At 37.6% G+C, this 12900-nt stretch overlaps 1 protein-coding gene across 2 annotated transcripts in view; it reads left to right on the top strand.

Annotated features, from left to right (window-relative positions):
- Nucleotides 1–12900, top strand: part of TRIO (trio Rho guanine nucleotide exchange factor) — a 244694-nt gene that overhangs the window by 152478 nt on the left and 79316 nt on the right. For both annotated transcript variants that reach the window (XM_084227033.1, XM_084227034.1), the window contains exons 23-31: nt 6–121; nt 678–744; nt 1515–1624; nt 2598–2667; nt 3122–3211; nt 5093–5185; nt 7372–7483; nt 9452–9642; nt 12592–12693. In XM_084227033.1, the coding sequence (XP_084083159.1) occupies nt 6–121; nt 678–744; nt 1515–1624; nt 2598–2667; nt 3122–3211; nt 5093–5185; nt 7372–7483; nt 9452–9642; nt 12592–12693 (951 nt within the window). The remainder of the gene's footprint in view (nt 1–5; nt 122–677; nt 745–1514; nt 1625–2597; nt 2668–3121; nt 3212–5092; nt 5186–7371; nt 7484–9451; nt 9643–12591; nt 12694–12900) is intronic.

The raw sequence follows: 12900 nt of genomic DNA on the forward strand, positions 1-12900 counted from the left end.
TAAAGAGCAAAAGCTTGCAGCTGGATATAATCCCAGCCAGTGTCCCCGGGTCAGAGGTGAAACTGCGCGATGCTGCTCATGAGCTTAACGAAGAAAAACGAAAGTCTGCCCGCAGGAAAGAGTAATACATTTATTTATTTTTAATCAATGAGAATGCATAAATCAGTCCTGGTAATGAAACAACTGTCATAACTTGTCTGGCAGCTTAGAAATTATATAAATGGTAAAAAGAGAATGATAGTACTCAGTATCTCTTATTGCCATTTATTCACATGCTTGTTCTTCTTTCTTGTAGATAATTCTAGCATGACAGAATATTAAACTTTCAAAACTGTTAGACTTCTTTTAACATGCTTTTTTTTCCTTTCTAGAAATAATGTGAAATAAATGTGCAAGGGGAGGAAGCAAAACAAAAGTTAAATGGCTCTAGCAGTGAAAAGTGTTAGAGAAAAAATTCCATCTCCTTCCCCATTTCTTTTTGTCCTGGTTAGTAATGGAGGGATGTTACCTCGTAGGTTTCCTTCCTCTGTTGTCTCTCTTCACATTTCACTTCTCAGATTTTTCTTGCTGCAGTGGAAAAGCAAAAGCTGATGAGGAGAACGATGTGTTCTGGTTATTATGCATTCACAGTGGTCTAACAGACTGAGATTTGATTATTCTTTCTGTTGTCACCTAAGGTTCATTATGGCTGAGCTAATTCAGACAGAAAAGGCTTACGTAAGAGACCTCCGGGAATGCATGGATGTGAGTTTTCTTTTTTTCACTAATCTTTGGAGGCAGGATTCAATCCGTTGCTTTGTGGTTTTTTTCTGGTTTTAACAGCTGAGCATGATTGGTTTGGAATCATAGGATCAACTTAAGTAATCTTACTGCTGTTAAGAAGAAACTTAGAATTACATCTGATAACAGCCATTTCAGAATTTCACCTATATGTTTTGCTTTTGTTGGTACTGAGTTTCAGTATTTGTTCCTTTCCCAATTCATAATTGTGTGTAGGGTTTTTGTTTTAGAGAGAGGAGGGAAAAAGGAGGGGTTTACTTTATTTGCTTTGCTAGCAATAGGGGAGAGCTTGTGCTAATTCTCTTATTATCTGTATCACATGTTCTGCTACTAGCTGACTTTTTGAATAGAAATTCAGTGAGATTCCATGGAAAAGTGCCCAGTAATTGTTATGCTGAAGCAACTAATGTTCAGTGGTAGCTGTTGCACAAAGCATGAACTTCTAGACTGCAGACATGACCTTGATAAGGAATATCCTGAAGCATTAGAGGTTGTCAAGAACACTATGCATTTTAAATTATGAAGTCTCAGGGACGATGTTATATTGTCAGTTTTAGAACTTGTATTTCACTGTCAAAATCACAAGGTGTATTTGACACAACAGGCACTGTCACAATTGGAGATGATGCTGCTGTATGATCTTTGCCTCGTTTCTAGTTTAATGCATACTTACAGATACCTGGCTGTGTCTGTTGGGAGTTTATCATCACTTTTCTTTTTTTTTTTCTGGGCAGACATATCTATGGGAAATGACAAGTGGAGTTGAGGAGATTCCACCTGGTATTGTAAACAAAGAACACATTATCTTTGGAAACATGCAGGAAATTTATGAGTTCCACAATAAGTGAGTGACTTATCTTCCATTTCCATACTACTGCTAAATCCACATGATGACCTGAGGGATTTCCTAGTGAAAATACTGTGTATTTCAATAATAAATGCTTTCCCATTAAAAAAAATTGAAAGATTTTCCCCTTGCATTGCTAAATTATTTCAGCTGTTGCTTTTTTCAGAGAGGTAGGTATGCCATTAGAAATTATATTTTTCAGTCTCGGGCATCTTTCAGCATATAAGAGATTTTTTGGATACACCAACATTTTTTTGTAGGTTTATCAGTTGTTCTAAAGAGATGAAAACCATTGAACTCCATAAAATACAAACATAGCACAAACTTTAGGGCTCTGTCGTTATTTCAGAACCCTCATTCCCGATATCCAAGTGCAGCTGTTAGTGGGAAAGAATAAGGCTCTGTGTACAGAAGTCTTGCTCTGCATCTTCCTTTTTTGTTATTTCCTGGTTATGTACACATTTGTATTGATTGTGATTCTTTGAAGTAATAAAATATACCTAGTGTATTCCGGACCCCGATTTTACAGTTCTTTGTAGGCTTTGTGTTGACTTGACAACTTGAGTATCCAAAAAGCAAGGTTTGGGTTTTTTTAAATTGAGATGAAGGTTGTTCTTGAAACTGAAAACAGTAGGAAACCTTCTTGATAGAGAACAACAGCAATTACTAAATTTTTGGGTATTTTTTATATATTAACTGCATGTTCACTGGTTCAACTTCTGATCTTCTCATCAGAATTTTTACTGAATATATTTTATATTAGTACTTTTATTACACATTTTTATCTATTCGTTATCTTTATTTCTTTAGCTCATACATTTGGTATTACAGATAGTTTTCTAATGGCCTTTGTCCACAGACAGTATATCCAAACAAGTTGCTTGGATACACTGTCCACAGACAGTATATCCAAAAATGTAATAAACATGTTTCATGTGCCTTGTACTACTTATTTCTTTTCTACCCACAGTATATTTCTCAAGGAGTTGGAAAAATATGAACAGTTACCAGAAGATGTTGGACATTGCTTCGTTACTTGGGTAATGAAGTCAGACTTACGTTTAGAAGTAGAAACAGGGATAGGATGCATGATGGGACGAATTCTTGCTCTCAGATCCCTTTTTGATTTGTAAAAGTATCTCTTCCTGCAAATTAAAGTAAAACTTGTGTATCTTTAACTGAGAAAACAATAATTAGGACACTCCTGTCAGATGCCAGTCCTTAGCTGCTCTTGAAGTGTACGCAAGTTGCCTAAACCCGTGTGCAGATTTGGTTTGTCTTTGCTTTGAATAATCTATTTTTATACACATTGCTGTTGTTTTCAGTCTTACTTGCCTGATATGTATTTTTATGCTGCCAGTTTGAGTGGAAATGTAATTCTGTACAGCTCAGTTTCTTGATAGGGAAGATAAGCTCTCTGATAATGGCATAAAAACCTTGGGACAGGAATGATGCTCTCTGATAACCTTTGTAAATTTGCATTTTGTTCTGCAGGCAGACAAATTCCAGATGTACGTTACCTACTGTAAAAATAAGCCAGATTCCACTCAGCTGATATTAGAACATGCAGGAGCATACTTTGATGTAAGTACATCATGTCCATCCTAAAAGCTAAAAACACCTTGGCTGTTTGACTCATACTTGTGGTCCTGCTGAGTGCCTAATTTGTTAAGAAAATGCAAGTTTCCTGTTAATAATGCTGCAATTTATCAAGCTGTCAGCTCAAGAAAATCAATTCTGTATCTCCCATGGTTACTTCCATTGCTCAGTTGGTGTTACAGAGCTGTCAAATCAGATGTGAAAAGTTGCTGTCAAATACTAGAGTGGTTCAGAACTGGAAGCAGGTTCTGGCAACAATCACCGAGACATGAATCTTCAGCTCACACAAGCACATCCTGCAAATCTTAGCATTTTGATGTGCTTAGTTTGCAGTGTATATAATAGAGATAGAAATGTTGGTTGAGTTTTTGGAGCACTTCTAAACTGTAGCTGCATGTAGCGGTAATTCAGTTCACTGCTGTTATTCAGAACGGCTGAATCTCCTTATTCAGTCCCACGGTTCCATGGCCTATGTGTGTAATATTCTGCATAAAAAAAGCAAGAAAAATGTACGTGTGTTAGAAGTTTGAGGGAGGAATTTTGGCCACGGTGACTGAATTTTGGTTGGACATGTATTAATAGATTATTCAATTAGAGTGCTGTCTTTTTCCATTTTTTCCCCACTAGCTGTATGATGACACCACAATTTTTTATGATGACACCACATTTTTTTTTTAGAATTGTTTGTACAAGTAGAGGGAAGTAGAGGAAATCCCTGATGCCCTTGAGGTTAATCTCAAAAGTCTAATCATTGAGGAAATGAGGTTTCTAAACATTTTAAGGCAAAGCCTTTCTGTGAAGCCTCTGTTAAGTTTTCAGTGTTTGAAGAAGAGCAGGTGAGTTACACAAAATCAGGTAGATAGGACCAAAAAAATTCCAAGAAACATTTAGTAAATACCATTAAAAAAAATAACACAGGGCTCTTATAAAACTATTAGAAATAAATTCTTGCCACCACCTCCTTTGATCCATCTGTTTTACCACTGTGTCCAGAGCTCTCCATCCCCTAATCCACCTAAAGTATATTAGAAGTGTGAAGACTTAATTCTGTGCACAGAGACCTTGAGCGCTTCCGCTGATGACACCACTGGTCCATGAGAAAATATCATGTGTATCCCATTTTGGGAATTTCTGATGCTGTTACCATGGTTTGATGGCACATAGCTGTGGGGCATAAATCACTGTTTGAAATTGCTTGGTTAAAATAGATCCAATGTTACGATAAATGGCAGACCCTATCAGTGGAGTTCAGCCCCAGTCAGTACCCAAAATCTGTGATCATCCCATTTAGCTATCAGATCCTTAATTCTGTTTTCCACCTTTAGCTTCATGGATGTCATTTCTTTTTCTATTTGTAAGTGGCTGGTTTCTTTTCAAGTGTTTGGTAACCTCAGAAACTGTTACTCGGTGCTTCCTCTGGTGGGGGATGAGGCCATCTGTGGCTGTTGGCACTGAAATAGCAGGGATGCTAAGAAACCTCCACCTCACCTTCCCGGTGCTCCTGCCTCTTCCCAGCAACACTGGAATGTGAGGGTTTTTCCTCTCTTGCAAGTAGCAAAAGATCTTAATGTTTTTTAAGAAAGGTTTTGCCACATTTGGTGTCTCTAGTTGTTGCTCTTTGTATTCAGATTTGAATGTTTCACAGGTACTCTCAGAGGTAATCATCTTCTGTTTGAACCAAGTGAGCAGGCAGATGCACAGCATAATGATTCATTGTGCCTGGAATATCTGGTTATCCTGGTTTTTGGGGTTTTTTCCTGCTAAAATAGAATTTGTAGTTGATGTGTATTATTTCATATCCCTCAAAATGGTTTATATCTGAGTGTTGGTGCTTTCAGTCCTCAAATGTTTGCTTTTTCCATGTAGGAGATACAACAGCGACATGGACTGGCCAACTCTATCTCCTCTTACCTTATCAAACCTGTCCAAAGGATAACAAAATACCAGCTTCTTTTAAAGGTTAGTATTAATTCAGAGTTCTTCATCTGATGCTGCTGGTCATAAGTAGGCAAAGCTTTTGCTAAAATCAGGAGGGTTATTCTACTCTACTCTCTGAGACTCCAGTATCCTGGGCAGCCAAAAATGCTGCTGCAAAATTTCAACTGAAAATGAAAGAAGGCATCAACAAGCAGCTTTTTGTCCAGATTTCTGTAAACCAAAAAAAGATACCTGTCTACTGATGTTTACTTAGAAAATATAATTTGCATTTGCAGGGTAAAAAAAGTAATTCATGGCTATAGGGCAATAAAACCATTTTTGTAATGGTTTCTACACCAAATTTCGGCAAGACATTAGCTATGCTGATGGTATTAAATACTGTAAAATAGATATTTATATATAAAACTGTAATACAAAATATCTATGAGGCATTTAAATATCTGTGTGTATTGGTAAATATTTACACATAGTGAGTGTACCTGTAGAGCTGTTGCACAAAGAGTTTTTATTTGAAATGTTGCCTGGAAATGTCAAGTAAATAGTAGCTGCTAAATAAGCACAACTTTTGGAACCCTGTAGTTAGAACTTTCACTCAGTGGACAGATGTCTTCTCAAGTGAGCAGCAGTGTTCTTGGACTGTGCTGGGTCACTGTTAGGTAGCAATGCCTGTTTTGGTGTAGCAGCCTACAAAAGCACTGTAACTGATCTGTGTCTCCCCTTTTTACTTGAGAACAGCCATGTGTGATTGCTTTTGACATTTCTGAAAAGCATCAGAGGCTATTTCAAGTCACTTTGGGTGGAAACAAATCTTTCATTTTTGACTGAAGTTTAGTGTCTGTTTTCCACTTGCAAGGAGTTGCAACTTAATCAAGTTGTTATTACAGAAATACTCTGAGCTGTGCTGTTTCAGAAATTCTGAGGAATTAATTCCAACAATTATTAATATTATTAATATTATTATGCTTTAGCCTGCAGCTTTATGGAAGTGGTGGGATACATTGGTTTCACCAGTGTTTGCAGAGCCAGGTGCCTTTGCTGTGTAGTAAAATGTATTTGTTGGGTGATTGCTAGCTTTCTGTGTTGTCTTTCCTTTTTTCTTTTTTTTTTTTTCTGTAATAGGAGAGACGTATAGCATAGTAGGATTACAAGCCTAAAACTTGAATGATAAATGAAACTTTTTACAGTTCTGGAAGTTTCACTCGTTTTTCCAAATGGTATTGAAGTTGCTCTTCTTCTGTGCCTCTGACACATACTTAAGTTACTCTCTCTGTTCTGTGGAGTCGTCATGCAAAATTTAGGTGGAATCATGTAGTGTTTTGCTGTGATGGTGGAATTGGCAGTTGAATAAAAATAATGTTCATAATATTAGAAGTCACATGGCTTTCTCTTTAAAAAGGGGAAAAGGAATTTAACCTGAGGGAATGAATTAAGTGAGCTTTTTGAATAACAGAAGGAACATAATATGCCCTTTTGGTTATGTAACCTACATTTTATCTTGATACCGTTCAAATGCTTGAAAGCTGCCAGGAAATTTGAATACCAGCTCATACACTGTTACATTAAATCTGTGGGATGTTAAATGGCCAGAGAACTGTATGCCCTAAATTCTGCTACAACACTTCAGCATGTTAAATTTTCCAACTTCTGTCCATTAGTGAATGCTAGTTTGTATTGAAACGTTTTGCCTGTAGGTTGCTTTTAACTGTGTGAACACAGAATGCCCATTTGTGGAATACTTAGAATAAAACAATGTAAATTCTCTTTATCAGCAGTTGTACGGAGCAGGTGTTTGGTGCAGTGGAGCGATGACTGACATGGGAGGTGGGAAGGGTCCTTTTCTGCTGCCCTGCTTTCTTCTTGACTTGGCAGCTGCATTGTTCTGGGACTTGATGTAGCACAGCATCTGATAACTGTGTCTGTGCTTATCAAAAAAAGTTTTGTTCTTAACATAACTTTCAAAGATTTCTTGTTAAGCAGAAAAACCTGTTTAAGTTAGAAGCAGTTAACTGATAGCTTGGGCTGCTCCTTGAAGAACTGATAATGTTAGAAACTAAGTACGCAGTCATGTCATTGGCAGAGTAAGAAGTTCAAAATTTTTTTATGTGTCAAAAATGATTTTTTGTTTGTTAGAACTACTCTTTGGTTGTCTGTCATATCAGTATAAAAACAAATGATAGAGAGTCGTTTTGTCTGCTTGTCTTTTGCAGGAGCTGCTCACGTGCTGTGAAGAAGGTAAAGGTGAGATTAAGGATGGCCTGGAGGTGATGCTTAGTGTGCCAAAGCGAGCCAATGATGCCATGCACCTCAGCATGCTGGAAGGTAGGATTCAAGCTGCCTTTCCAATTCATTGTGTGCTGCAGATTAACTTTGTTTTGTGAACATATTGTTTTCTTGGAGTTTGTATTTTTCATACCATTTTGGCAGGGTTATGTAAGATGCAAATTTATTTAGGAAAATAAATTGTTGCGGCCAACTGGTAGAGTTTTAGTAATTTTTGAAACGTTCTTTCACCTTGATCTGTAGTCATGCCACTATAGATTTGAAAAACATGTAGGCTAATGAAGTAGTCCACTACTCACCCAAAATGCAATAGAACTGGTCAGATATGCTGGCTTTGGCTGCATTCTCCAGCCTTAGCTTCTTTGTATGAGGCTCATAAGTGTATTATTGGTGATTTTGCTGATTTATGTATCAAATAATTGTCTCCAAGAAGTTTGTCTTTTTCACATCTGTTTGCTGCCTGTTCCATAACAGACTTCTGGTTGAAATCTATCTTCTGGAAGTAAAATGTCAGTATAAGCCAATTTAGCCCAAGCCCAAGCCAGCATAATCATGTTCATGGCAGACAGTGGAGGCTGGATATAAGGCATCTATGTGCTTAGAACAACTTTGTGCCAAAATCTGTTTTGCAATTGGCATGTAATCATTCATAATGGTGCAATCATACATTTAGTAATAAAAATGTGTTTCTTGGGTGTTTAATTTTTTTAAGAAAAAAAGCAGGGCCCTCTTACCCTACAGTTGCTGAATAAATACTTCTAAGTGCTTCTAGTCAACATGCCTTTTCTTCCCCTCTGCCTTCTGGGTGTAGCATACAGCTTGTTGTAGAATTTCCAGTATTGTGGTAGATACTGTAAAATTTGCCTTGGTTTGACATGTGATCCTTGACTGTATAAATGCCCCAAATCACCTCTGTTTCTTGATTTTGAGGAGTAAGGATGTTGGTCAGTTTACGGGATGACTTCCAAATGCTTGTTCAGGAGGTGGTCTAATATAAAGGCTGACCAGCTTTGGTAATAATCTTTTGACACTGGGAATGTGACTCTTGAGAATATCCTAATCTTTTACATAAGTTGGTTTTACAACAAATCGTGCGTGCATTGTTGAGTCATGCAGTGTTGGACAAATGTAGCGAGTGAGCACATTTCCTCTTTATGTCTCCGGAGGATTTTGAATGAACATCCTGGAGGAGCTTGCCTCTCATCCTCTCCATAACTCTTGCCCTGTTCAGAACATGAGAACTGGCAAGCAGTATCTATTTAAAATACCTTTTATTACCACTCAGAAGAGTATGATAGACAATTTTTGTTATTCTCCAACTCTAAAGCTGTGTATTAAAGTGGGCAAACATTCTAATGGAAGTAAAATTGTTGGTATTCTCAATCTTCATATTTTTTCATTATGTCTCAATACAAGTGATCCAGCTAGTAATTACTGTACTGTGGATCAATTCTGGCATGACCAATGCTAGGCTGATTGTATGCCAACAGCTCCAAGCTGCCATGTTGTTCCATCCCCAGCTGGAACACATTTCTGTGCTCATTGCCCACATGGTAGAGAAGGGGTACCTCCACAAAAGGTGGCTGGAGAATTTGGGAGCTTGCCACTCTCAGAAGAACCTGATTTGCTCGGTGTCTTTGCAAGTTGCTTGCTTTGTACAGTGGCAGAAAGCTCATGAGAGAAATAATTTTCATCACAGAAGAGGTTACTTGAAGCTGACAAAGACAGATTTGTCATTTGTTGGTAAAATACTGCCAGAAGAGTTGATTAAGTTCTTAACAGTTGGATGTCTAAATTTAGAAGTGCATTTGAGCTGCAGTTACATTTAGTATATTGCAGTGTTAAAATCAAGTCTTGTTTTTAGTATTGTTTTCTTGGAATCTCATCTTTTGGAAGTTGTGTCAGGGAGGAAAAACTCATACAGTTTAATGAACAGAAGTTGTGCTTTTTATGTTACTTGTATTACCAAGTTTTCATGGTGAATCTTTCTTTTCACTCTTTTTTTAGGCTTTGATGAAAATATAGAATCTCAGGGAGAGCTCATCCTTCAAGAATCCTTCCAAGTGTGGGACCCAAAAACTCTGATTCGAAAGGGAAGAGAGAGGCACCTTTTCCTTTTTGAGATGTCCTTGGTTTTCAGTAAAGAAGTGAAGGACTCGAGTGGAAGGAGCAAGTACATTTACAAGAGCAAACTGTTTGTAAGTGTGGGAGAGCAACTGATCATATTTACAAAACTGTCTAGATTAGGCTTCAACTAAGCTCAGGTGATTTAAGTGTGTCTGAAAAACTTAAACAACTGTTACAGGGCACTGCAAGAACAGCCTTGGAATGTATAGACTGAAGCTTTAAAGTTTGGTGTTTTGTCTTGCTTTTGAGGAGAAAGGATAGGTCAAAGCAACTGCTGAAGGGTCCCATGTCATCTTGGTGGGTCAGATCAAATGAAAATCAATATTGGGCTAGCTGGTTTTGTCTTGTGTGTTGATTGCAGATTCTTTAACACTTATTTGTATAAAGCAGAAGGATGGAAGGAGTTGATGAGCTGCCTTCAACTTTCTTGTTTATTATTGCTGTTAAGGATTCGTTTTAGTGGGTATTCTACACCTACTGATTGAGAAAGGCAAGAACTTTGTTTTGGAAACATTCATTCCAGAATGTTTGCATAGAGCAGTAGTCTTACAATAAAGTTCTGCATATAGAATTATAGTACTTATGGTCTACTGAAAGGATGTAAAGGTGGAAATGTTTTCCTTCCCATCTTAAAAAAAACAATACAAAAATCCAAACCAGCCAATCAACCAAAAAAAAAAAATCCACAAAAAAACCCCAAACCTCCACTCTTTCTTTCCTTATCTCTAGCATGCATGCTTTACAAAAGGTGACTCTGGAATTCACATCCTTGCCTTCCTGTCCTGTTGAATGACTTGGGTGAGAGCAGTATTCACGCTCAATAAATTTAGGTAGCCAAGTGGCAAGACAGTCTCCTGTGGCTTGCTCTGCATCGTTCAAAGGCAAGATTAGCTTATATACCAAATAGTTCAGAGTTACTTCTCCTTCTCAGAACTGCACTCTAGAAAACATTTTTCTTGTATTGATCATATTGGAATATGTAACTAAGTCTAGGTGGTATAAATACTGAGTCTTTTCTCTGTGCTTCTGTTCCTTTTCTCTCATTCATTCCCACTTCTGTGTCTAAACTGGTAAAACAGGTTGGTGAAAAAAGCCCCTCTTTTTTTCCATATCTTTCTTTGCATATTCTGTCACTTCATTTCCAACACTTGCTTTCCTTCCTGATACTAAATAGCTAGCAGGTAACACAGCTGCAGCTGTTTGTTGATCACACCTTTCTTTGCTTCTTTTAAGAACCCAAAATAAAAAAAATATGCTGGTGTATTGGAGAATATTAATAGCTGCCAAGGGATTATGTGGGAGAGGTGACAAAACTGAAAAATCAGTCCTGTTAAATTGTCATGTCAGTTCCTTCAAGAGGAATTTTGTAGTAGCCTTAGGTCTTAGAGAAGCTGATGGAAATCTTGAAGACTCTCATTGTACCTCATTTTTTAAAATATAAGGATTCTTTTTGTTGTCATATTCTATATGGCAAAATATCCTGTAGTGCATCTTACTATTATAGCAGCTGTTATAGTTTGATCTTAGAAAAGGTATGTGTTGAAATCATGCACGTTGATTTGAGCTAAAGATCCTTTCTGTATGCTATCCTGTGACTACTGTAAGATGGCTTTACAAAAATGAGGGCCTTCTCTTTGCTTTGGGCATGATGACCATCAGGTTTTCCCCAGCACAGGATACTCAATGGCATGATATAGAGATAGATAGACAGACAGATAGCTAGCTAGATGTGTGTGTGTATGTATATATATATATATATATGTATATATAAATATTTATAGGCAGTTAGTGAACTCCTTTGGCAAGAGATTAAGTGTCCAGGAGCAAATGCCTAAGGAGGGCTGTGGGAAAAAAGGTGAGCAGGTGTTGCTTTGACAGAACACTCTCCCAGTCACCAGTAACTGGCTGCTTGGGAGCTTCCTCACCTCAGTGTGGTTTCCACGATGGTTTCTATTCTGTGAGCCTGTCCTGGAGAGCCACATGCAAACTTAGCATCCTTTGCAGAGAGCTGTGTTGCTCAAGTGCCTATTGGGCAAAGACAGTTGTGTGTGGAAGGGTAGATTTTGGGATGGGATTGTTTTAGAAGAAAAAAATAACTAAAAAGCTTTCACCCACCAACACCAAAAAAAAAGAGCCAAGTTAGCGTCCAAGTGAGACAAGAAAAAAAGTACTTTTACTCAGGTATTGGGTATCCAGCATCTCATGTGTTGAGGTGTGTATGTGCTAATGATGATGTGTATGAGGGGAAAAATACAGCTTCTAATCACGTGAGAATACTTAGCAGCTGTTGGGGAGTGAGGATTCTTTTAGTTTGAGCTCTATGTCTTAGTTTGTAATTTTTTTGGAACGGAGCCTGTGGAAGCCAATTCACATGAGTGAGATGTTCCAGTCAGAAAGTGAAAACATTTTGGATGATAATTAGCTATTAAGGTCTGACATTAGAACATTCCCAAAGACTGATTGTTCATGTAGTTTTCTGACAACATTCTCCAGGGAAACTGCATTTCTGAATTATTTCATCTGTTTCGGAGGGAAGGAAGCACACTAGGAAAGGCTCATTTGACAGAAAAGAATCCAGCATTTTAGAAGATAGCAAGAGAATTCTTAAGCATATCTTATCTGAGAGAGAGCATAAAAATTAGTAAATAGTGAGTGTTCTCCAATGGAAATGAACAGGGAGAGAAGCCAAAACTTCCTTTTTGCTAAGCATAATCTTTAGAATTATAAGGCTTTTACTTTCAAGTCCAAAAGCTAAAATCAGCAATTCAGTTTTGGGATTGTAAGTGTTACTGTTTATTGTCACTTTATAGAAAAGACTGTTAAGCTTGCAGTTCTTACTTTTTGGAAGAGACCTCACACTGCCACCAGAATAAAGGATTCTCCCTAGCCATATGAGTTAGACTTAAGCTTCTGAAAATCTCTTTAAATAGCAGTGCTCAATTTTGTAGATTATTAGCATGCCTTTGTTGGCTTCTGAGAAAAAATGCTGTGTGGTCCTAACAATTTTTTCTTAATTCCAGACTTCTGAACTGGGTGTCACAGAACATGTAGAAGGAGACCCCTGCAAGTTTGCTCTGTGGGTTGGAAGGACACCAACTTCAGACAACAAAATTGTTCTCAAGGTAATTTTAGCAGATGTGCTTTTAGTCTATAGCAAGTCTTGTAGTTGTTGTTATTTGTTGGGAAAGCAAGGAGTGATTTCCTGCTTTGAGAGGGACAGCTGCTGACAAATAACTTTCTTTGGGTTTGCAGAGGTGGTGGTGTATATATATCTAACTCGTGGCCAGAGAGCAGAGAGGAATCTTTGTAGCCTACTGAAGGATTAGACA

This window comes from Fringilla coelebs, assembly GCF_963513975.1.
Source record: "Fringilla coelebs genome assembly, chromosome: 1".
NCBI lineage: Eukaryota > Metazoa > Chordata > Aves > Passeriformes > Fringillidae > Fringilla > Fringilla coelebs.